Here is a 26,243-nt window from a genome sequence, read left to right on the forward strand (position 1 = left end):
TTGGATGGACGGGGCACGGCGCGGGGTCTGATTGGTCGGTTCGAAAGGTGGGCGCGGGAGCGGCGTGAGGCGGCCGGGCCGGGGCGGGGCAGATCCGGTCCGCTCGGTTGGTTACGGGTTCTGCGCGCCCGTGGCCGCCGTCCGAGGGCCCCGGACACTCATCGGACCGGACAGACAGCAGCAACAACAGCCCTCTGCTCGCACCAGGCCTCGGTCGGTAAGGGAGACTTCTAAGCGCGTGACTTGGTTTGTTCAGCTTGAAGAGCAGGAGACTGAGGGGGGAACTCACGGCAATGTACCGACTTTCTCCTGAGGCGAGGAGAGGGGCAGGCAGTGATCTCTGACCACCAGTGACAGGAATGACATGAAGCTGTCTCAGAGGTTTAGACTGGATATCAGGAAAAGGTTTTTCATCCAGTGGGGAGATGGCACTGCCACAGGCTCCCCAGGGCAGTGGTCACAGCGCCAAACTTGACAGCTCAAGAAGTGTTTGGACGAACCGCTTGGGCTCCTGGTGGAATTCCTGGGGTGTCCTGCACAGGGCTGGGAGTTGGACTTTGATCCTTCTGCATCCTTTCCAACTCAGGATATTCTATAGTTCAGTGTCTGTGTAAGTTATTGTATGTATTTTAACTTGCCACTGCCTAAGTCTGTAGTATGATGCCCTTAGGACTGCCATCAATGTCAACCAGTTGTGCCAAGGTGCAGCTCTCTACAACTTTGAAGGCAGCAAGTTCCCTGAGCCTGCCTGTGGCTTGGTCTTACTTTCTTTAACCTTTCGGCTTTCCAGGTGGTTCCATCATGGATGAAACTGTGGCTGAATACATCCGAAGAACTGTGCTAAAAATCCCAAGGGATGAAATCAAGATGATGCTGCAGAAATGGGGCTTTCTCTCTGAGGCACAGCTGCAGACTCTGAATTTCCACCAGATAAAGGACAACATTTCTCAAGAAGTTGTTCAACTCTGTGAGGTAAAGCTAAATGCTCTCCTTCAAAAAATGTCATTGACATATAGGATGCTTGAGAAGCATCATGAAAAGAAACTGAAACATTAATCTTTTGCCACAACACAGCCTCAAATGGCACTTTGTAGTTTGGAAAATGTAAAGCTGAGCTTGTAACACCATTGGTTTTGTCTGATCTATAGGAGTGTAGAACAGCCCTATACTAAGTATGCAAATACATGGTTTTAGCTCTAAGTTACATATGGTAGATAAAATATCTACATATGGTAGATAAAATGTTAAACCTTTAAAAAGCGGGTGTTTTTCTAAATTGTAAAATAAAGGCATTGATTGAGATTTAGACTCATCACAAAGTCCTGATTTAAAGCTATTTAGTATGAGTAATGGTAGCACTAGTTTATATCTTTTAGACTTTTAATTTTTTTTTAACTTTCCTTGGCCAGAATTACTTCCATGCAGCATGCTGTAAGCAAAAAAAATATATGATCTAACTCTGATGTTAGTGTACCAGGAGTCTTTATATGTACCAGAAGTCTTTAATATCACAACCCAGGTAAATGCAGTTATTACTGCTACATCTTGAATTCTATAGCTTTTGGTATGATTCCCTTGAATTTCATATTCAAAAATTGCTTACTTGGAGTGTAGATCAAACAACAGGAAAGAAACTCTTAAGTTATTCTCATAAAATGGCAAATGCCATATGTTAAAATAGCATTTTTTTTCTGAAATACTTGTATCTGTGACAAATTGTGTCATGCAGTTTCTTAAAAATCCTTTCATGCTGTAGAGCATAAATAATCAATAGCCAGTAGGTTAAAACTGCTGACACTTTTAGTAGGTTAAAACTCCTGACAGTTTTCCTACCAGTCACTGTTGCATTGTCATAAATATCCATTAATTTTCTTTCTAATTGCTTGTTCATCGCACTGTAAGGATTACATTCCTCTTGCTGCCTCTGGAGAGGAACATTTAAACCTTGCTGAAATAGTTTTCATTATTGATTTCTCAAAACTTGGGACCAGGTGTGGTGCCTTTGATGGCAGTGTGTGTGCTGTGGGCTTCGGTGCAATGTCCTTTGAACTACCAATACTGAGATTGTTTTTCACTTGATAAACAGTGTGATCTGGCTTTCTGGACCTGTAGTTCATCATGCACTCTTGTTCTTTCTAGGAAAATTCTGCAGACATAAAGCAAGCAGCAGTTCTAGACATAATTTGTAAGTAAAAAGTGAATTAAAATTACATTTGTTTTTTCTGAGTAAGTTGGTAATACCCTTAATTACATAGAGATGACCCTTGTGGGGTGCAGATGCATTTGAGGTAAGCACATCACATCACATTTTAGATGAATCTTATTGGATGTGGCCTCTTTTACAAAAAGCTCAAGATCAACAAAAGTCTATAACTCCTAACTCCAATATCAATTCACAACTTGTTTAGACAACAGTTTAAATCTCAAGGTTTTTTTCTAACAGTCTACATGTCTTACCTTGAGCAGTTTAGGTAAAATCTCCCTTAAACATTGAACCCCAGGGATGCCCTTTATTAACCACTCAACAAATTAGAAAAGAACTTTACATCTCTTTAATTAACAAAAATCTATTTTGCTTTTATGATTGCTATAAGTGGTAGTTTAAGAATGTTAATACATTATATTGCATTATCAGAAGTCATATTTTTTAAAGTAACCTGTCTATAAAAGTATTGTAAAATTCTTTGTTCCTTTAATTCCTGTTTGATAATATATTATGTTATTGAGAAATTCCTATTTTTCCTAGACAACCACATCTACCAAAACAAAAGAATGTGGAGTGTTTACCAGATGAAAAGATCAGGTAAAATGTCTTTCCTTGCTGTAATCCCACAATTCTCAGCAACTTAGTGCTGTGCTGCCTCATATCCTGCATTTTAACCACTGTCCTACATTTTCATGTAGCTTCATTTGGATTTTTTCTGTAGAGAGATTTTTAATATTTTACTGCAGCCTAGTATGTATTTTTCAATGGAGATTACATTTAATGTTTTAGAATACTTTCCATTAACTTCTCAAGCAATTATTATACATTAGAAATTACTATTTAAATATTAATCTTTTCTCTGTATAACAATAATACGAGTCAGAATTAAAATACAGCTTTTTGTATAAGGTTATGCAACTTTATTTTTTCCTGCTTAATTTTGTTTCAGCAAAACTAAAAACATCTGTAAACTACTTGTAAACACAAATCTTATTTCTGGTTGGGTTTTTTTGTCTCATGTAACAGGAGAGGAATTGGAATATTTTGATATAACAGATTTCAAAAAAAAGTTTAAAAGAAGACTTCGGTCAGCCTTGAAAAATGTAAGAATAAATCCATTCTAAATTTGCTTCATGGCTCTGGTGTCAATATGTTGTTTTTATAACTGTTCCTCACAGTTTGAGTCAAGAATTAAATGGAATTATTCATTTAGGAATGATAGGAACTGCATGTGAAATAGGAAAAATGTATTGCATATCTGATTTAGCGACTTCACAATTGTGCTGGAAGGAAAGAAAATGCAAGTTTGTGTTAAAATGTGACTAGAAGGGCAGCATGTTGGTGGTTTTTTATCAAATCTTTGCCCAGTTTGCAGGAGCCTTTAGTTGCTTCAGCTCACCAGCTTCATTTGGCAAGGGAATAGAAAATGCCTCTGGCTGATCACCTTTGTTACTCCATGACACCCAGTGGGCTCCCACTCACAACAGGAGAGGCAACAAATCCAAATCACACTCACAGCCAGTCAGCTGCAGTTCACATCGCTCTTAGAGTAAAGTTTTGCAATATTTTGGGGGTTTTGTTGTTCAGGTTTTTTTTTTAAGTCAACCTACTTGAGTCAAGGTAAAAAGAAGTAAACAAGGAGCAAATCAACAAGCATAGAAAAGGGAATGTTTAGACTTTTGATTGTGTAATCTTGAGCAGTGTTAAATCTTAAATTCAGGTCTAAAATGACAAGTTGATCAAAAGTTTAGTTTCTCCAAAAATTGATGTATCGGAATTATTGCCACTAGCCCTCCTTGAAACAGACATCTTTGTGTTGTTTTCCCAAAAGAGAGATCAGTGCTTTTGTAACAAGCAATTTTCTATTTTCAACCTTCAGAAAAAAATGTATATTGACAGGAAGAAAAACAATATTAGAATTTGAAAGGTAATTCTTCTTTTTATCCCATTTGTGAGGTTGTTTTTCTGTGGAAATTTTATTTAAATACAATCCTTATGCCATTGAGTGGTTTTTTTCTTATTCAAGCAGTGGTACTAAATTATGCTTGGCTCTTGTGAACAGGGGTGTTAAGAGATAAGAAGATGTTTATGTATACCCAAATGTGTTGGTAAATCAAAACTTTCCTATTTCTATCAGGTCACCATCACCTTTAAGGAGTATGAGGACAATGCAATCTGGATCCGAGTTGCCTGGGGAACACCACATAAGAAACCAAACCAGTACAAACCCAGCTATGTTGTGTACCATTCACAGACTCCCTATGTCTTCATTTCTTCCTCAGTGCTGAAGAGCACCTTGCCTCTGCTGTGTCAGGTACAGATTAAAACTGCTCAGGCTGGCTTCCCCACAGTCATGTAGAGCTGTAATTGGGTTAGCTTTTAAGAGGATTGGTAAAGACACCTCACTTAACATAATTTGCTAAACTCCATTTTTTTTTCTCCTTAGCTCATGATAAAAATGAGGCAAAACCCAAATCTTTGGATTGTTGCATTGTGAATAAATTCAGTTTGTTGGGATTCTTACTGCTCCTGAATTTAATTTCTTAACTAACTCTTGGGCAGTATTCCATTAAATTGTCTCACAGAAGTGAAAGAATATTAGATCAACACTGTTAACTTCAAGAACTAAGCATATGAGCTCATCAGGGAATCATTTCTGTGTACTTGTGATGATCAGCTTTGGTAGTATTTTTCCTCTATTTAGAAATTTCCTCAAATTTCTGTAGTAGTAATTCAAATATCTTATGATTCTGTTTGTTTATTTTTCAACTGATAAGACTATGGGACTTAGCTTGTTAGTACTGTGAATGCTTTTAAATATTAACCTCAGCTGTGTAACAATCTCTGCAACGTTTTTTCAGATATGAAAATCCTTGTTAAAGGGCAGTTGCTTACCTTGGAACAAAAGCATCACAATGTCTAGAGATGCTATATTTTTTTTTACATATTATAAACACAGTGATGATGAAGTCTGATATTAAAACAATTTTAATTTTTATTTAAAGGCCCTGATTGTTGCTTCCAATTACCATGACATCCGTGACATGGAGCTTCGAAGTCATTCTTTAAACTCCCTTAAAGATATTGTGTTTAAAAGATATAGCCAGGTGAGCCACTTCACAAGTAAATCCTAAGATAAGTCTTGCTTTTTGTTTCAGGCCTAGTTCTCACCCCTTAGCAAGGGGGAAAATTCACCTTTCCCAGAGACCATCAAGTTAAAATAATATTGAACTACTGAGGTCGACAGCCTTTCATGAAGGTAACATTGCAGTGGGGATGTAATTATTTAGTGTCCCATATACTCTTTATTATTGTAATTCCTGATGGCTAAACTCAGATTAAAAATTACATGAACAATTCAGTCCTAAGCTTTTTTAGCATCTTTTCATTAGGCTTCCTAGAGCCACGAATTGAAGGCTGTTGAAATGGGTGCTTAGTCTGCTCATCCATGCAAAACTTGTAAATAGGGAAATGTTCACAAATATCCTAAGACAGGCTTTTTTCTTTCAAAATTAGGTTGGCTTCCAGACTTCTAGTAATGGTCAAAATTTGGAAGATCATTCTTCCAGAATGAGAAATAAAAGGAAATATATTAAAGTTCTTTTCAGCTAGAGGTTCTAAAATAATAATAATAATTTTTCCTCTCTCTCTCTCTCCATTTAGAACTTCCAAACTTGCACTCCAAAACCTCTGCAAGGAGGGAACGTAGAACCAGAAATTGGTATGTATAATTGAAATGTAAAGGCAGTTTAAATGTCATTCCTGCTAGCTTGTGAAATGAGATTGATAAAAGGAAATGTACATTATGTTATCCATCCCTGGTGCCTTTATACTGGCTGGCACTGGGAGAGGTCAGTATTTCCCATGAGTGGTACTGGACATGGAAACCAAATCCACTCAATGCCCAGTATCTCACATTAGCTTGTGTTTTTCTCTTGGCAAGAACTGAAAATATAAATTATAGAGACAGCTACCTTATCCAAAAAAAAGAGTGCAACGAATTCATTAAAACTATTATTTACAAATTTTCATTGGAATAATCTGATCAGAAAAACAGGATTGCAGCAGCTGACAACATTGTCTTTCTGTTTTCTTTTCCCTACTCTCTTCCCCTGCAGCAGATATAAGGATAGTTGAAGAAAACAGAAGTGAGAAAGAAAGAATCCACAGACTGAACCAGGAAGTTTTTGGTAGTGGTCCCCAACCAAAACTCGAATTTGCACAATACAGGGTAGGAAAAGCAACCAATTTGATTTGGGGTTTTCTAATTTTAATGTAGCAGTAGTTAGATTAAATTTCAAACTTAAGAAATACTATGGAGTTTTTTACTTTTTACTATGGAGTTTTTTAAACTTTAAGGAGGACATTTTAAAATAAATCAGTTAAAAGTTTCTGTAAGAAACAGGTTGAAATTTGATCAGAGTTTTAGATTGTGTTTCAGTCTTTCAGCCCTGTGAACTCAGCATTTTGCCCTGTTTTTGTAACAAAAGTAGACTTAGACTAGCAATGTGTTGGAGCATGAGAAATAAGGGTTATTTTAAGTACATACAAAACTTATGCTATGTATGACACCATAATTGACTCCTCAGTGATGCACAGGTTTTATTGCATGAACAGATAAACTGAAAATTCTAAGAAATACTTAATGTTTTACAGTATAGCTGAACAAGCTGCCTCTTGCTTTCAGAAAACTCTGCCACATGGTGGCACCCTCAGATTTTACTACAACATTCCTCCAGCTGGAATCATGTTATCATTACAAATTGGAAACAGCCTTATTAAATGTTCAAATGTAATATGTAATAACATATAAATATATTTATTGCTTGTACTCACTGGTTAAATTTTGTGTTAACAGCTTGAGACGATGTTTAAAAGTGATCCTAAAATGGATGTTTTGGATAAAAAAGAGCCATTCAGATGTTTGGTCAAGTTTTCTAGTCCACATCTTTTAGAATCACTGAAATTCTTGGCACCAGCAGGTAAGTGTTCCAACTCTGTAAAATGGATGGAAATTCCAGAGTTTTAAATATTTTTGTCATTTTCCATTCTGCTTGTATCTCACATAAGGGAGCAACTTCAGAGTTGGTTTTGAAAGAGAAACGTAGAATAAAAATGTTACCACTTTATAAACTTATCTCTAAACAATTTATTCTTAAAATTACTGGTTTGTGTATGGATACTCAAGCTGTGGTTTTAGTTTTAGTGGTTTTGTTTTGTGTTTGAGTTTTATTAACAGTTATTAAAGGTAAGTAGTGGTTGAGTACAGCTGCAATTATCTGTGTCTCTCTCTCTCTCCCCAGGTATGGCTGATGCACCACTCTCACCACTCCTTACATGCATACCACATAAAGCTAGGAATTATTTTAAAATTAGAGAAAAAAAAGGTTTATATCCAGAAAGTTTTGTAAGCCCTTAATTTAAAATTGATTAATAGAGAAATATGCAACTCATTTATTACTGGAATTAATCTAAATCATCATAAGGTTTAAAAAAAAAAAGTTATTCTTAATACCCCAAAGTTTTTTCCATATTATGGCTCTGCTTGAATTATTTTTCCACAGCTGTCTTTAACAGAAGTTACCCTTAACTAATAAAAGCTAGTTGCAAAGTTTAAACAGAGATGATAGTTATTTTAAATTTACATGTGACGACTGCTCTTAGCTGTATTTTGATAGTATTTGTGAAGTTAATAAAGACACAATAATAGCTGTAGATGGCTACAATATTCCAGGTGGCCTTTCATATTTTGGACAGAGCACCTGCCCTGTTTGTGACATGGGAACAGTCCCTTTCAGATGGGTGGGGCTCCCTGCCTGCAGCTCAGACATGTTTTTCTCTAAGTAGAAAAATTGTCTTCTAAGACTATTTCAGGGCATGGGGGAGAATGGACTTTGGGAATGAAGCTTCCATCCAGCTTTAGGAGGGATTCATTAATTCAGCTTCCAAAGTCTTTCTCACCAAGGGCAACAGCCACTAAGAAATACTTGAAAATCTGCCTGTTGCTATTAATGTCTTAGAAAATTTTGTCTCAGAAGAGTGCAATGGAAGAGGCAATATTTTCTTTTGAGGAAGTTACATATTTTAGAATATCTCAGTGGTTGATCCTTCTCAAATCCTTGCCCACTGCCACTGGATTTTTGCTTGGGAACAAAGTTTATGGAATTGAGATGGCAACAGTCACTAATGCAAACAGCTTTGCAATGAAATTCTTTAGAGCTGCTAAACATTGGCAATTATATAGATATTTCCTGCTTTGTTTTTTGAGATTGATTTGATCTGGAGATTCATTTAAAATATATAAGTTTTTACTTTTAATTCTGTTATCTGAATTGTTTTGTGTGTACTTGGCGAATGTAGAATTCCCATATACTTTCAATATCTCAGTGTACAGAAGCAGCCATATTTCCAGAGGTTGTATGGGCATGTTTTTTGTTTGAGACCGTAAATAAATGTGTAAATTAAGTCATCTCATGAAAGTTTGTTTGGCCTGACTTGAAAACATTACTTATATACAGATTTTTGGTATGGTTTTCAGCATCTCTATAACTCACACATGAAAATAGGTTTAGGACTATCTGCTAGTGGTATGGATTTTGGGAATTCCACCTGTGTGATTTAAATGTTGATTTGACAAAGTACTTAACATAATGTTAGGATTGTGGAAGAATTCCAAGTTTGGTGTGATAGACATTAAGAGCTGGCTCTTAACATATTCCACCATACCTCCAGGATTCAGATCCATTAAGATTCCAGCATATATTTCACTCTGTGCCACTTGTTCTTCATAATGCTCTCCCAAATAACCTAAATGCCTGAGAGGGCAGTGATTTACCATACAGGTGAAGTTCCCAAGTGCTCTAGAACACTGTGAGTACCTGGCCTCCTGCCTCTTGTTTCTGGGAAAGGCAGCCTCCATTCCCTTTTCAGTATCTCTGATTTTCAAAGATGTTTTATCTCTAATTTCCTGTAAGCAGGGATATTCCAGGAACTACACAGCATTTCCAGGCAAGGAGGTGTGTATTTATTAATTTGTCAGGAAACATTTGCAGCTCTGGGGTTCCTTCTTGCTGAGCAGGTGTCCTCATGGAGGAGGTGAGGAGAAGGGGGAACGTGGAGACCAGTCTTGTCTTCCCCATTCCAGTTGGTCTCTTCCAGCAGTTTGGAAGTTTGGGGTTGGACTAGATGATGTTTAAAGGTCCCTTTCAACCCAAACTATTCTGTGCTAACCCCAAGGAGCAGAATGCCTGCAGCTGAGGGCACAGGGGCTGCAGGAGGAACACAAATCCTGGGGCTACACCTATGGTATAGCTCTTACCCAAAGACTGGTGTGCATCTTTACCCTTAACTTCACCAGCTAAAGGAGAAAAACCTCTGTGTGTTGTGTTGGTGATTCCAATATCCGGAAATCATAGAATATTCTCAGTTGGAAAGGGACCGACAAGGCTTCTCAAGTCCAGCTCCTGGCCCTGACAGGACACCCCAACAATCCCACCGTGTGACTGAGAGTGTTCTCCAGATGCTCGTGGAGCTGTGACTGCCCGGGGCAGTCTGTTCTGATGACCGTGCTCTGGATGAAGAACTTTTCCTAATCCCCAGCCCCACCCTCCCGCCGGAGCTTCGGCCGTTCCCTCGTGTCCTGGCCCTGACCAGCGGAGACATCGGTGCCTCCTCTCCACTTCCCGGTGCAGCACAAGCACTGCAGCCCCTGCGCCGTGCAGCGGAGCCACCTGAGCTGTGTGCACCGGGCCGGGGGCCGTGCCCAGGCTGCCCCTCACCGTTTGCCCCGCGTGTCCCGGTGCGCCGTGTGCGCGCTTTGTGCCGCGGGAGCGCGCACGGGCCCGGGCCCAGCCGCACCGCTCGCAGCCGCCGCCGCGGGGCGCTGACGGCCGGGGGCGGGGCCGCGCCACGTGCCTCATGAATATTCAGCAGCGCCGCCGCCGATTGGCCACCGCCCCCGGAAGCGGAGCGGGGGCCGAGCAGCTGACAGCAACATGGCGGCGGCGGCCGGGCGGCGTGGCGGGGGCTTGGGGCGGCCCCCCGCGCCCGTGAGGGACGTGCCGCCCGCCGGGGAGCTGGTGCGGCCCTCGGTGACAGAGCTGTCCCAAGTGCGGACCAACATCCTGTGCACCGTGCCCGGCTGCGGGAAGGTGCTGCCCAACAGCCCGGCCCTCAACATGCACCTCAGCAAGGCGCACCCGCTGCAGGTACCGCCGTGAGGCCGGGCCGGCCCCGCTCGGCCCCTCACCGTGGCGCCGTGGCTCTGGCTGGCGCAGCGCCGTGTTCCGCCCCGGGGCCTGCGGCCGGCTCGGGTCCGGGGCCGGGGGGCGGCTGCGGTGTTGGCTGTGCTGGGGTTTGGTTGGTAGTGAGACTGAGGGGCGGTGTGATTCCCCACCCTGAGAAGGACTGGGATTCTTCCCGGAGATTCTGAGATAGTTGGGATTGTTGAGCCTGGAATGGAGGCTGTTTGGGGTGACCTCATTGAGGCCTTCTGGTACCTGGAGGGAACTCACAGGAAGGATGGGGACAGGAGCCTGGAGTGGCAGGACAAGGGGGGACGGGTTCAAATGGAAAGAGTAGGTTTAGGTCAGATATTAGGAGGAAGTTCTTCAGTGTGAGGATGGGAAGGCCCTGGCACAGGTTGCCCCATCCCTGGAAGTGTCCAAGGCCAGGTTGGACGGGGCTTGGAGCAACCTGGGATTGTGGAAGGTTTCCCTGCCTGTGGCACGGGGATGGAACAAGATGATGTTCAAGGTCCCCTTCCAACCTAAACCATTCTGTGATTCCGGATGGGAATAATGAAATGTTTCTCGTTGTCTATTGTTTAAATTTCCACTCGTAAAAGTCCCTTGCAGGTCCCTGTATAAATACAAAATTGTGTATGTGAATGGGCTGGCCAGTTGTGTTGAGGATTCCTCTAAAATTACTTACAGAAAATAACCAAATTTGCACATTTTTGTAAACATACCACAGGCAGTTAGGAGTTCTTTGGGACACAGCTTCTGTTGTTTTACTTGCTTATCACCAATCTTTCTGCAGTAAGACTTTAAAGCCCCACTTGTGAGGTGCTGTGCAAACATGCAGCATTTCCTAACCTTATCAGCTGGCAAACCATCTCCATCCCAACGCCGAGGGCTGTTATGCTGGGGTTTTGTTTTGTTTTTTTTAAATGTCTGAGCTAAAAAAAACCCCAGCAAAACAGATGGATGCCATTTTGGAAACAAGCCCTCATTTCCATAATACTCCTGAGCTAAGCATGTGCTGGGGGGGAGGAGAACCACAGTTCAGCAGGCACACATTGAGAGTGGGCCTTTTGGAAAGATATCCTTGCTTTTCCCAAAATTATAATGCCAAGTGTGCAAGGACAAATCGTATTTCTGGAAAACTTCAAGTGCAGCATTCATAGCTGCATTCTGAAAGTGCAGCCTCAGTGGGTGAACAATAAACATCCCTGTTCTGTGAAATGGCTACAGAGTCAAGTGTGGGTCACACGTGCTCCTTGGTGAGGCACAAAAGGAAATAGTGTCAAGCGTACTTGCTGTCTTGTGTCTCTGGGATGTTTTCCTTTCATTTCCTATGACAACTAACAGCTTTACTGTGTGTTATGTGTTAGATCCCACATGTCTGTGAGGGGAGAGGTACAGCAGAAGTTCCAAGTGTTCTTTAAGGTCAGCAGAGTCATTTTGGTTGTGAGCTGATGCTCTGAGCGTGCAGTGCAGCTGGTGGGTTACATAACTCAGGCTATGATGGGTGAGCAAATGCTGCTTTCTCACCCAGCTTGCTGTTAGCCACCAGTGCCTGTAGAATTAGAGCAACTCCATACACCTAATTACTGAATCTGGTGACAGCTTGGAATAAATACTGAAACGTGGATGGATGCAGACTTTCAGAAACTTCTGGGCTTGTTTCAAGGGCATTGTAATTGAGACTAAAATCTTGTTGAGGCTTAAGGGAGACAAAATATTTTAATATTGGTATTCCTTATTAAGAGGTAGCTGATTTCCCTGATAAAAATAATTTAGTATATTGCATTTATTAGTGAAGTATTAAATTAGTGAAGAGGCAACTTGGCAAATGAGATGGTAAGAAGCTATTGGGGAAGGAGAGAACACAGTACTCCTGAAGAGAAGTGAGGATAACTTGGTTAATTTTCATTAATAAAAGTAGCAGCAGTAGGATTTTTTTATACCAAAACCCAAGAGGGATTGCAGTGGCAAAGGAAGGACATTTACACAGAGACTGCCCTGTAAAAACAGAGTCAAGTGCAGCAGTACCAGGTTTTAGTCTTGTGAAGTGATATCAAACAGTTTGATCAGCTCTGGTTTGTAACAGAAGTAACCTGAGGTGGGAAACACTTGCAAAATAATTTGGTCATACACGAATGAGCATTTAGGGTAAAGCTGCTGTGAAAAGGGCAATTAAAAAATGGCAGAGGGATATTCTATGTCAGTACTGTAGGGTAAGAATCTGATTCAAATAAGTTTAAATGAACCAGGAGAAGTGTTGATACATAATCTTTCTTTGGCTCTTTGACAGAGGATAAGCTAATTTTAAAAATGAGAGCAGTGGATATAAACTTGAATTTTTTATTTTAATTCTTTGGTCTTTTGGCTGTATTATTTTATGGGAAGAAGGGAAACTACATGAGTTTAGTTTAAAATGAGCTAGGAAAGCTCATGTAAGGAGAGGATTCTGTGGATTACTGTGATAACTGGGAGGCTGTAGTCAGTGTGAACTGAAAGGGTAGCACACCCTTGGGGTAGGTTACTCAAATACTGCACCAGCACAATGGTTGTTATCATAAGAATAAATGCACTTCTCTCCATATCCTATTTAGTAAAGAAATGGCCGAGCATCTGCTGCCAAACCCCCATATTTTAAATGGTTGACTACAGTCCACTGCAACATCATTTCCAATTAATCCTTTGGAGTAAGCCTTTCTGGGGCAGGAAAGCAAGACGTCACTAAGTTCACCTTGACTAAGTCTGCAGCAAGGACTGTTAATTCCTGCTTTCCCAGTTGTTGTCACAAGCCATGGCAGTATTCCTTGCACTGCAAGTGTCTGCACTGGAGAAGTTCATTGGACCAATATCTACCAATAATTTTGGTGGGTGGATGTTGTAGAAACATGGGACATAGATAGGTAAGGAAGGAAGCTGTGAGAATGTCTGAAACAGGACTGGCCAGGTGGGCTTTGAGAAGATGCAGGATTAACCTTTAAGAGCCACAAGGACTTGGGAAAGGTCAAAGCAGGATTACTGTCCATATACAATATCTAATATGTGTAGAGTATGTCTCAACTTGTCACAACTAATGTGTTATGGTCTCTGCCACTAAAGGCTGTGTTCCAGCTGTTAAAAAAGCATCTTACTGGTGTCTATAAAGCTTTTAAACACTTGGTATTATTCTATACCTTAGTATTTCAGTCATTCTAAATAACCTGACTGAGGTTTACCTGTCAAGTGGCTGAACATGTTTCCCATATTGCCCTGTCAGTTGTTGGGTTGTGATGTTAAATATAACACACTTAATAACTTTTTATTTAGGAATAAGTAACTCTAATTACCAGTTACTCAGCATATTGGTATCATCTGCAGTGGGAGAGGCCAAGCATAGCTTTGACTTAAAGGCAGATCTTTTTTCCTAAGGACTTTAAAATGTGATGAAAGTGTTCTGTGTAAAGTCAGGGTTAAAAAGTGGAATTGGGGCAGGAGCAGCTAGATTTCTTTGTGTCATGTTCCTGTTTAGGGCAGTGGCTCTAGGAGGTACAACAATAGTCACAGTGATGATTCAGCAGAGATAGAACAGGCCTGTTCATGAATGGGCTGTCCACAGGGAAAACTGCTGTACAAGGTGCTTAGAAGGTAAAAATGTTATGTGAAAACTCCCTTTTTAGAGACTTCTTCCAGGTTTTCTTGATATGGCAGGTGATCATTTTGGTCAAGAGGCTCTAAACATTGCTTGAGTCTGATATGTCATAATAAAAATGAACTTGTGACAATGGCAGCAAGTAGCAGTGTTGTGTGGAAATACAACTGAAACGTTGCTTGAAGGGATTATCATTATAGTTTAAGAGGTGATTTGAGGGAAAGCAGAATCATTGAAATATCCCCCTGCCCAGCTTCCTGAGGTGTAAATGAGAGGACTTCAGAAGCAAGGCATGGGTGGCTCGGGACAGCATTGTTGGGCTGTGAGTAACTGCAGCTGGGCAAGGTGCAGGTGTGAGCAGTGAAGCCCTTTGGGGCCTGGCAGCTGAGGACATACTTGCCTTGCTTCACACTGGGAGGACTGTTGTGCTTTGTGCATTCCCTGTGTTTGGTGTAACCTGTGTAAACAGCACCAGCTGGAGATCTGCCCAAAGAGGTAGTTAGGGACACTGGTGTGAAATCAGCCTTCCATTACTGACTGTGCTCACTGTCCTCATGCTAAGGAATATCAGGTGCAGAGTTCAAACAGGGCATGGTCCCGTTTCTTCCCTGAAAAATCATCTTGGGGATGCCATCATGGACTACACTAACTGCCTCTGGGGACTGTGTTTGGCCTCCAGTTCAGTCTCAGCATGGAAGGAGACTCACAGCCACTCTGAGCATCAGATTTTAAATAGTGCACTTTTAATTTTTTGCTTAGATACAGATGCCTGATGCTTCCACTGAGACCCTTTCAGTTAAGGTATGTCTAGAGGGATATGTCTTGTCTGGTTTCCATGCCAGTGTCCTCAGCAGGAAGGGTTTCTATGTGGTTGAACAATCTGGACAATCCCACTAGTATGTCCTTCTTATACGTACTTTGAGGTCCTCTTTGAGCAAATTGTGTTGCTTTCTTCCTGTGAGGGTCAGTGAAACAGCTCACATGGATGCCTGGATAGATGGGTCACAGTGTTTGGAGGGTCAGAATTAGCATACCAGTTGTTTCATAGACTTTAGTGAGATTTGGTTTATGATCTAAATTAAGTGGCAGAGCATACTTGGCATTTTTCATTTTTATTACAAGTAAACTCTAAACAGTGCTAACAGAATTCCATCATCAAGGAAGTGTTGTGTTTCAGTGACTGATCTTAATGGAGCTTCATGTACTGTGCTGCTAACAAGTAAAACCACATTGAATCAGCAGTCTAGGGTAGTATCTGTAGGGAAATTTTTTTTGGCTCAAATAACAGGAAACATGGGTCAGGGAGTGTCTTGGTAAAAGTAAATAGTACAGTACCACTGCTCCATAGAGCTTGTTGTAATTGCATCTGGTAATTTTGTTGGGATATTTGCAAAGTGGCATCCACACAGGGCAAAAATTCCATTTGAACTTTCAAATCACATAGGAAAGTGCCTCCAACTCACTGAGATGTGTAAACTCAGTGAGCCATAGTTGATGTGTTTTCTGAATATTGTCTTGAATATGGAAACCTGTAGAATTGTCAACTTCTCAACTGGTTCTTTTTCAGGATGGAAAACTTAATGCACCAATAAGGAAGGGTTTGAAAACTTCACAGAAATTCTACTGCTGTCCTATTGAAGGCTGCCCTAGAGGACCAAACAGACCATTTTCCCAATTTTCTCTTGTAAAACAGGTATTCCTGTTTCCTGAAGTATTTTCACACTGATTCAGTCCTGTCTCTGCTCCAAAGAGTGTGCACTTTTGCTTACAGATACAAGCATAACCTCTCAGCACATAGGCAGAAGTTAGAGAACTGTGTGCAGCAACTCCAAGTGCACATGTGATTCATGAGTTTGCATGTTTGCATGTTTATATTAGAGGGCTTGAACCTTTTGATCAGACAGATGCCAGTATATTCTTCTAAACTAGATCAGAGCCCCTCTCCACAAATGAAATAGATGGAGAAAGATTAAAGAAGAGAGGAAAAAAAAATCACAGTAGCAACTGATGAAGGTTTAAACTGTGGCTGATGCTTTTAACTGCTTTTTCAAGTGGTCAAGGATTTAGAGCTTTTCTCTACTTTAATACCAAAATGCATTTGTTTACTAGTTAACCTGTTTAAGGAAACATATAAGACTTGTTTCTGCATTAGTGAGCAAAAAGAGCACTGTGCTGCACTTGGTTACCTGTGCTGAGCTGGGGTTTCCTGGAGGAGCTGAGTGGCTGGCACTTGGTGCCATAAATGAAAAGGAAGAATTCTGGTGTTAGCTCTGGTGTTGACCTGTATTATTTGCTCAGCTGTAGATCCTCAGGAGTGTGCACATGTTGCAGCACAGACTTACTGTGCTCTTTGGGCAAGGTTGATCTGTGGATTTATTGCTGTCCACAGGAATCCTTCAGTGGCATTAGAATGGGTAGATGTTTACCTGTGTTTTTAAGATGCATGTAGCATCAGCAGATTTGCAAACTTCAGATTCTCTCTATGGACTTCTTTAAATTTATTTGTAGTAACACTTTAAAAAAAAAATTAATGCTGCACTTCAGCGCTACTTAGCAACTAAAAAATTGCAGATATTTTCTCCTTTAACTGTGATTTTCTTCTTTTAATCTTCACTGAATGCTAATGTTTACTTTCCCTTGTGTATTCTAGCACTTTATGAAAATGCATGCTGAAAAGAAGCACAAATGTGATAAATGTAGTAACTCCTATGGCACAGAATGGTATTTGAAACGGCATATAGAGGTCTGTGGCAAGACTTTCCAGTGTACCTGTGGGTGCCCTTATGCCAGCAGAACAGCATTACTGTCTCACATTTACAGAACTGGCCATGAAATCCCTGCAGAACACAGGTAAAAGTGAAGCAGTGAAATAATGATAATTCATCACTAAGTCCTGTGTGTCTCATGTGCTGCCTTTTTGTCTCCTTTCTGTTGGTTAAATAGGAAATTAGGATCATGGCGTTTTAGCTGCAAAGCAGTTTGCAGTTTCTTTGTTGCTTTTAGGAGTTTCTGTTTTGTGGAAAGCAGTGGTGGTCATCTAATCAGTAAGATCTGGTTTCCCTACAGAGAAAACAAAAAGTACTGATGACACTGCAGTGCTTGGCGTAAATGGTGCTGGTTCTTGTTGCATCTGCTTTTACAGTTCTGTGAGAGTAGACATGATTTGGAGGTATTTATAGCTGGTAACTGAGGTGTGGAATGCAGTTCAGGTTACTTTCTTGTACAGTCTAGTCATTGTTGCAATTGTTGGTGGATGTATTTTTTACCACCTATGTTTAGATTTATAGTTTCAATATGTCCATATATTTCATAAAGGGCAATCTACTTTCTGAAGCCTAGCCTGTCTTTGAGGTTCAACTGCTGCAAAATTTAAGTTTTGTGTGAGGAATTGCTATTTTTTATCTTCTATTTCCATGAGAGACCATTACCTGTATACATATTTTAAGAGCTCTGTCCCTTCAAGCCTCAGTCTGAGTCAATGTCAAAATAACACATTAAAAGTCTTCAAATCAGTGTGCTTAATGTAAGAGGGGAAGACACCATCTAAACTTGCACATCCATTTGGAAATAGGTCTCCATAAGGGGTAGTATTTATTCTTATTTAAAATGAGAGAGTGAGGAATGACATTTAGCAAAATTGAACATCATGGAGTCTTTTTATGTTTTAATCTGGATTAATTGTCTTCTCATATCCAACCTCATCAGTGACTTCAGTTGGTATTTTCAATGCAGTGACTCAAAAGAATGGAAGGCAGATGTTCTGTGTTGGAAAGAAGTATAAATTATTGATCTCATGTTCACAGGGATCCTCCTAGTAAGAAAAGGAAAATGGAGTCCTCTGTTCATAATCAGCAGTTGGCAGAGAAGGCAAACGAAGCGTTCAGCAATACACACAGTACTGCTCCTGGCACTCAGGAACTGGAGTCCTCTGAAGTGAAAGTAGCAGCCGCTCTTGAAGGCTCCTGCAGTTCTAACTTCACAAACCAAATCCAGCCAAAATGTGCACCAAAGATGCTTTTACCCAAGCCCAAGGTGGCTTTGGTTAAACTTCCAGTGATGCAGGTTGCTCACTTGCCTGTGTATGTATCTGCAACAGACTCTTCTGTCAAGCCTGCTGTAGTGGCTGTTGATAATCAAGGCTCAGTTGTAAGTACTGTTCATTTATTGCCTCAGTCTATAGGAATCCTGATTCCAGCCCTGGAGGCAGAAACACTTGTATTTAAGGACAGTATGCCTGTTTCAAAGGTGACAGCTTCTGGTGATCGTGAGCCAGTGAGTACTGGTGTACAAGTTGAATTGGACAAGGTGACATCAAATAACCCAGGACAAGAGCTGGGGAATGTTTGTCACAAGAACAAAATTTCTTCAATAAATATACAGACTGACTTATCTTACATCTCCCAGAGCTTTGTACCAGCTGCAGCCTGGACTCCCAATTCTTCTGTGTCCTCTTGTTCTCAGACAGATCTGTCATTCAGTTCCCAGGTTTCATTACCCATCAGTGTACAGACACAGACACTGCTGCCTGCTTCCAAGCTGACTTCATCCATAGCTGCTCAGACTGATGCTTTCAGCCAGGGCTGTTTTCCAACATGTGGCATTTCCAGAGAGACTCAAACCAGCAGGACACAGGACTGTATTGATGGAAGAGTACAGATGGACCAGGCTGTAATGTGCAGTGACATTTTTGACAATGTTCCTTCATCATATAATGTTTCTACTCACATTGAACTTCCAGAAAACAATTTAATGCCTGCAAATATAGATCAAACCTTGCTGCAAAGAAGTAGTTGCAAGAGCCTGAATCAGGATACGGTTAAGTCTGAATCCCTTATCAGCTTCAATACACAGACTAATATACTTCCACCTCAAAATACAACAGATAATCAAACCCAGACAATGGACCTGCTAAGTGATCTGGAAAACATTTTTTCAGGAAACATGTCTGGCCAGACCCTGGATAATCGTGGCCTTTTGTCTGAGACAAGTTCTAATGCTGACACACATCTTCCATCTGCTCCATCACAGAGCACAGGGATAGACTTCGACATTGAAGAGTTCTTTTCAGCATCCAACATCCAAACTCAGACTGAAGAGAGTGAGCTTGGTACCCTGAACTCTGAGCCAGTTTTGGAGTCACTGGACATTGAAACTCAGACTGATTTCTTATTTTCAGATAGTGCTACTCAATCATATAACTGCCGAGGCAATTCTAACTTCTTAGGTTTGGAGATGTTTGATACACAGACACAGACAGACTTGAATTTCTTTTTGGACAGTACTACCCATCTGCCTTTAGGAAGTATTCTGAAACAGTCCAGTTTCTCGATGAGCACTGACTCATCTGATACAGAAACCCAGACAGAAGTATATATGGCTACTAAAAATACACCTGCTCAGAATATTGAAAGCAAAGTCCAGCTCAGCAGTGCTGAGACCCAGACTATGGATAGCTGCTTTGAGAATCTGGGGAGTTTATTCCTTACCAGCAATGAAACACAGACAGCAATGGATGACTTCCTCCTGGCTGACTTAGCCTGGAATACAATGGAGTCCCAGTTCAGTTCAGTAGAAACACAGACCTGTGAAGAGCTGTGCTCCTTGTTCCAGGGCTCTGACAAGCCCAGCCACTGAGTGCTACGTAATATAACTGTTTCTTGTGGTTTCAATTTAACTTATTGGGGTGGGGAGAGATGGCTTTACCAAGTGATCCACTTTGCATTATTGAATGTACTTGTCACGAGCAGTTGACCTAAGAGACTTTTCATGCTGAAGGTACTCTATTGAATATGTAACTTTACATAAACTATGTGTGTATAAATAGAGGGGAAGGGGGGGGGGGCTGTAACATGTTAATGTACATTTGAACCTTAAAAAATTATGTGGTGCCTATGTTTTTTCCTCAAACTTCTTTACGAAGCTGTTACTGCTTTCATCTAAGTGGAAGAACTTTTAAAGTTGTTCTCTCTATCTCTCTATTCCTGGCTTACATGCAGGGTTCCAATGTGCTGGACCAAAACCCTGAGCTGTTCAGTTGAGATGCTTCCCTGAACTTACGGGGGAGGATTCTATTAGTGTAAGCTACTTCTGTTTACTTTTTTTAGTAGCTTGTATTTTAAATCCGGCATGAACATAATCAGCCCTATTGTCTTCTTTTACTTTATGCCTTCACAGCTCTTTCTCCTGCATAAGCTGACATTTTCCAAATACCTGTCCAACACACTAGACACATAGAGATTCTTGAATTGTTGAAAATATTTATTATTAAACAGGTGTGTAGAAAGCAGTATTTTTTTTTTCCCTGAGTGGCACTGATGCTCTTTGAAGGGTAGGAAAAGAACTTGGAATTCGTAATTGTAGGGAAAATTAGTATGTCGTCCTTTTAGCTAGTGTAATACATGGGACTAACATTTTTAGAGTCTTCAGAAGGGATTTGCTTAAATTATCTCTGTCTTGAAGATGCAAATGTTACAATGTGTGTGCCTCAGAGACTGGAATAATTTGGTTTTGCTGAAATTCTCCTAGCTTTATTGAGATACGAGTTCAGAAATGTTACAGTGGTTTACTACCTTAAGAGAAATCTTTAAAAATGGACAATTAAATTCCTTAAAACACTCACCTTGACTTCTGGTTTTGGACTTCCTGCTTCCAAAAACAGTTGGAATCCCTACAGCAGAGCTGGGAGGTCAGCTCACAGAAGCCCTTCTGGAACAGCTCTATCTTGCTTTTGCACTTTGATCTTCAGCCCTCAGTTCCTGCAGCTTTCACAGTTTCCCAGAGTATAGTCAAACTCACACAAACTGATTTTTCAGAGAAGAAGCATATGACCTCTTGGCACCTTTTTTTTAATGTTTTGGTTGCCCCTCATGCCACTGTTTGCAGTATTTTTCATTTACATTAAGCCAGTTGTGAATGTATGTTGGAATTTGGCCTTAAGTAATTTTTATCTCTTACAATAATATCTGTGAAATGTAGGTCTCTGGTTTTGTACTGGACAGGTTTTAGTTTCTGTAACCTTAAAGGAAAACTCTTTGTGTCAAATTCCTGGGCCTGTAACAGACTTTACTCCTCCATTGTTAGAGGAGAGGTATTGGCTGCATATTTACTGTGCAGCTCAGCAGCAAATGTATGTCCAAGCCTTAGGTTTTGAGGACTCCCTATGCTTTGTGTTGCATGTTCTCAGTTCAAGAATGTGGGAGTTAAGTTACTCATCCATTGCAGCCAGCTTGTTTTTGTTGCAGATGAGCAATACCTTTCTTTTTTCCTTTTTTTTTCCCTTTTTCTTTTCTTAATAGTCTTTATATTGCTGTGGTGAGTGTCTTTACTGAAATAATCTCTTCAGATTAATCCTGGAACTCATATTTTCCTCCTGAAACCCCATCTGTGTTGCCTGTTTGATTTTTCAACATTTCTAGGTATGATTTCAGACACTTCCAGTCTGGCTGAAGAAACTGCAGAAGGGAATCTTGCAGTTCCTCAGGAGAAAGTCACTCTGCTGTGGGGAATGTCCCCAGGTTTCACAATGTCTGTAGAGTTCTTATCTGAAGGGTTGGATAAACTTAAAAGAGGAAGGCCTCACTTGTAATTTTGTTTCTTGTGAAGATGACTGACTCATATTTACTTGCCTACTTTGAAATTAAGATATAAGATAAAGAACAAAATTAAGTTAATTTATTCTATTGCAATATCTTTCTGGTAATGTTGCAACTTCACATCTTAAAGTGTTTTTCCTTCTCCTCTGGAATGCCAGAGAATGCTTCTTCATACACTGATTTCTGTGTTTCCCATGTGCAAGTAGAAGCATGTAGAAGCTGTTCATTACCTCTGAATTTAGAAAGTCAGCCTTTACTCTGCAAGAAAAGGAATCTTGGGTGCTGAGGAGCAGAATTACTGAAGGGTTTGAATTGTACCATCTGAGAGACCAGCGAGGTTTAAAGTACTTTGAAACTAATTTACAAATTAGAGTGATAATTGCCATGTTATTGTGTAAGCCAAAGCCCTTAGCATCAGGGACTGTCAGGAAAAGACCCAAAAGTTTGTGTCAACGGAATCTTATAATGTAATCATTACCCAGTTATTGTACTTTATAATTAAAAGTCTTTTTGAGCTTTGTGTATTTTATTAGAACATTCAAATCACAGTCCTTTCACTCAATCTATACTTGTTTAATACAGTTTGTACTTTGATTAGATGAACTCACTACTACAACTTGAAGTCATTTATTGAAAGTGCAGTATTAAGAAATTATTACATGTCTGCACTGGCTTAGGAAAGATGAAATTAACTTCTGACCAAAATTAACTTCTTTCTTCACTAATTTGGTTCTCCATAAATTATTCATTAAAGTGAAAAACAGGTTTGGATCATGTATGTCTGGCATATGTCACTCAGTTTGGATTTATTAAGTGCGTTTGTGAAAATGTGAAGATTGCCAGCTCTTCATAGTTTGGTGAATCCCACAGAAAACTTCATGAAACCTGATCTGAAACACTATAGCTGAATATTACGAATTCTTCACATTTAAACAAATTCTTGAAAAAGGCTGATTTTCTATTTTTGCCTTTGTTATAAAATAAATTTCAGACACAACTATTTCTGGGTAGAACTAAAATGATACTTGTCTCCCTTTTTCTGCAGTTTGTCTCTGATTTGATTTTCAAGGCACTGTATTGTAAGTATTGGTCAGCAGTGACTTACTATCTCACTTTTTTGTATCCTGTATTGCCATTAGAGCTGCTATACAAAAAGTAACATCAGATTCTCTGTAGCCTCTTAGCACATTTTTTTATCTGGAAGTGATACTAATGTTATGTGTACTTACCCTTTGTGTTTCCTGCTTAATTCTGTTAAGCTGTGATTGCTGGATCTTGATCTGGATGCCTGTGTAACGCTATTATAAAATTGAATTAGTACTTTTGTAGTTTCATTTGTGCTTTTCTTTAATATATAAACAGTTGAACAAAGGAAACAGCAGATTTGGAACTTGCACTCTGTGAGAGAACATAAGCACAAATAAGCTGAAAAATGAAAGGTCTGTCTTGTTGCCTTCCATATTTGTTTGCCAGAATGCTAAAAGTTTGTCTGACAGTAGATGTTTCTTCTTCTTATGGCTTTATTTGTGTCTATTTCTGCTAATATGCCTGTAAATACTTTTTGCTGTGGGTAGGGAGGGAGTCCTCCCCAAAACTTTGTATTGGCCTAGAAAAATTGGTAGTTTTAAGTCAGAGTTTGCTAGCACTACGTATTCTTAGTTATGCAAAGCCGCTTGAGTTTAGAAAATTCTCATTTCCAAAGGGTATGAAAGCATTAAAAAATGTGTAAATACTTGCAGCTGTGAATTAAACAGCTGTAAAAGAAACCTTGTGAAACCTCGTTTAGTTTTGAACAACTTGATCAATGTCTGTAACTAATGTACATAATTAACTCCTTAGAAATTTTTATTTCAAGGCACAATACACAGGTTTTTTTCTGTTGGAAACAAGAGGCTGAATTTCCCTGTTAGTCATATGGACCCCAGTTGTGTAGGAGCAAGAGAACAAAGAATAATGGCTGCCTTCCACTGTTCTAAATCCTTATGCTGCTAAGATGTGAATTGATTTTTTTGTGAACCTGGGTAGAAATGTAAGAGTTGACAGGACTGGGGGCTTAGGGGGCTAGAGGAAGTTTAATAGCCTTTTAAATGTAGGGAAATTTAATAGAACTGATACTGAATCAACATAGGGTGCTCAACTTGCAAAAGAACATGTTCCTGAAATGGCAACTCTGAGGTGAACCAAATGTGCTTGCCTTTATCATTAAGGTTGTACAGCTTCCTTTGCTTTAATATATTTCTGACATGTGCTGATTTTTTAAACATGATCTTACTGTTCCAAATACATTCACACCAAACTGTTGGTAACATTCTGGGCCTTGCAAGCTCTTTCATTCCTGTTTGGTTTAAGGTGCTGCTATGCTTGTGTCCTGGTAGGATGGGCCTCCAGTAACCAGGCTGCCGTGGAGAACAGGAACACTGTGAGGATTTGGCTGTTTAATGGTAGCAAACCAGTGTATGGTGCAATCATGCATCTTCTGCTTCTTTTGTTGTTGTTTTTTAAGAGTTGATGTGAATTCAAACATGTGCAAGAAGGACTTGCTGCTTAGAACAGGACTGAATTCTCTTGTTTCAAGTGCCATTGCTATGCAATGAACAGAACCCAGTGCTCAGCCCCGCAGTCAGGGTGAGGAATGTTTGTGTTTGTGTGTGTGACTCTGCACTGAAAACGAAACCAGACAGCCTGAAGTGGTGGAAATGCCTCAAGGAACTGCTGAGTTAAATAACAGAAGTCCCTTTACTTGTGACCATTTTTCATATGCTGGCTTTACAGTGCCTGCAACAACTGGCTATGGAATATAATAGATGACTTGTGGTGATGCCAGCTCTACATTTCACAACATCCAGTGCTTTACATGCTTCAAGCACCTGCATGCAGAGCTAGATTGACAGTACCTCTATCTACAGACATTTGCAAGTGCATCTCTGATAAAGCTAGGTATGAAAGATGGCCATATCTTTACAGCTTAATGACTTCAACACTTGATTACAATCTCATTTAAGTTTGTAATTATTTGTAATGAATGAGTAATAAATCTCATGTGGGTGAGTCTTTCCCAAAGCGTGTGTGAGTTAATCTCAGCAAGGCTGAGAAATGTCCTTAAAATATTTTTCTTTTCCTTACTGGTGGGATTTTTTTTATTTAGTGGACAAATCTAGTTTTCAAAGGATGTTCATGTTTAATTCTTGCTATTTAAGCCAGTAAACTTGCAGTGACCAGACAAAATCAAGCATTCATTTCTTAGACCTATTTTACAAGTGACAATCCCAAAGAAGGAATGTTGTCCTAGTAACTGTGAAACTTGTAATTACATTATTGCATGCAGAGAAAACCTTGTGCCAAAATACTGTTTCATATTTCCCTCTGTTGGAAACTGAAGTGTTACACAAAGCTACTAGTAAGTTATTCACAAGTATTGAAATGTTTTGTTCACAAATGAAGCACTTATTCAGTCCTGTAAATTATACATATTTTGGAATAAAGTTAACTTCAATCATTTTTTGCCTTCTGTTTTAATGGCCATGACCTCTGTCTGCACAGGCCTGGGTGGGGGATCCAGTGCCTCTTGGCAAGTACCACCCATTGCTCCTGAATATCTTAGTTTTAGTTTACAAAATCTCTACCAACTGAAAAGCTTTCAAAACATATCCTACAATGTCAGTTCTTGATCTCTGGAGGTGCAGAAAGGTTCTCTGTCTCAAACCTCTCGTCAGCACAATATGCAATCTTTACCTTGTACGTGCAGTGGAATGGGAACCTCTGCAGTTTCAGCTCTGTGGCAGATGCCTCACCTCTACAACAAACTCTCAGGACAGGGTTCCTTTGCTTTCTTCCTCAACCTTACCATCCACCCCTCCTGTAGAGGTGATTTAAGATCTCTAGTGTCCTAACACCCAGTAGAAATTCACCAGCAGTATGATGGTTGGTGTTCAAGGTACTCTATTCTATTCCTTATTATTTTGTAATGTATTTTATTTAACTGAGAAAATATTTTTTGCTACTATATTTATAAAAACCCCAAACCCTAGAGTGGCTTGATTTGAGCATGTCTCATACTCTGTCCTGTTTCTTCCTGCACAGCTCCCATGCTTAGTGATGATGCCACCATTTTCTGTTAGTTGGAGGATATAAAGTGCTGATTTTTGTTGTTACCTGTAAGTCTTGCCTGTGTGATTCAGAGGAGGTGAATGACCAGAAGCCTCATGACTGAAGGTTTGTCTGCACTGTTCCCTCAGCTGTAGTCATGAATGGGGCATTCCCTGATGGACAGCAGGAGGCTGCTGTGTTCAGCCCCATCACAGCCTGAGGTAAGCATTTGCAAACAGCACCATTCAGGTATTTCCAGAGGAGAAAGGAAGGTTTTCCAGAGGGGAAGATGTCATAAATATCTAGAAACTAAATTCCTGTTCAGAGCATTTAAAATCATGGAACAGTCAGATGTGTAAGATGCTTCTGGAGTAGCAGCCCTATTCCCATCATAGGGATGGTTCTGTTTTAAATTAGGCTGTTATTTGAGGCTTTACATCATTCAGAATGGATTTATAGGCAGAAATCAGCTATTTTGACAGATTGCACCT

At 40.1% G+C, this 26,243-nt stretch overlaps 2 protein-coding genes across 4 annotated transcripts; both read left to right on the forward strand.

Moving 5' to 3' along the window:
* The first annotated feature begins 123 nt into the window (after nucleotides 1-123).
* Nucleotides 124-8,674, forward strand: CENPN (centromere protein N). Its single transcript, XM_066557471.1, has 11 exons — nucleotides 124-213; nucleotides 791-972; nucleotides 2,140-2,185; nucleotides 2,747-2,803; nucleotides 3,233-3,309; nucleotides 4,344-4,520; nucleotides 5,212-5,313; nucleotides 5,870-5,927; nucleotides 6,325-6,437; nucleotides 7,065-7,188; nucleotides 7,510-8,674. Exons 2-11 carry the CDS (start codon nucleotides 802-804, stop codon nucleotides 7,623-7,625), a joined length of 1,041 nt encoding a protein of 346 aa, XP_066413568.1. The 5' UTR covers nucleotides 124-213; nucleotides 791-801; the 3' UTR covers nucleotides 7,626-8,674.
* Nucleotides 8,675-10,227: 1,553 nt separating this feature from the next.
* Nucleotides 10,228-25,162, forward strand: ATMIN (ATM interactor). 3 transcript variants are annotated; one of them, XR_010784323.1, is made up of 5 exons: nucleotides 10,228-10,413; nucleotides 15,642-15,767; nucleotides 16,725-16,924; nucleotides 17,878-20,150; nucleotides 22,712-25,162. XR_010784323.1 is itself a non-coding variant. In XM_066557667.1 (5 exons), the coding sequence occupies exons 1-4, from the start codon at nucleotides 10,384-10,386 to the stop codon at nucleotides 19,706-19,708; spliced, it is 2,187 nt and encodes a 728-aa protein (XP_066413764.1). In that variant the 5' UTR covers nucleotides 10,228-10,383; the 3' UTR covers nucleotides 19,709-19,715; nucleotides 20,071-25,162. The 3 variants fall into 3 exon arrangements, 2 of the variants coding, with proteins under 2 accessions (XP_066413764.1, XP_066413763.1); XM_066557667.1 differs by having other exon boundaries at nucleotides 17,878-19,715; nucleotides 20,071-25,162; XM_066557666.1 differs by having other exon boundaries at nucleotides 17,878-25,162.
* The last annotated feature ends 1,081 nt before the right edge of the window (nucleotides 25,163-26,243 follow it).

This window comes from Molothrus aeneus, chromosome 11 (genome assembly GCF_037042795.1).
Source record: "Molothrus aeneus isolate 106 chromosome 11, BPBGC_Maene_1.0, whole genome shotgun sequence".
NCBI lineage: Eukaryota > Metazoa > Chordata > Aves > Passeriformes > Icteridae > Molothrus > Molothrus aeneus.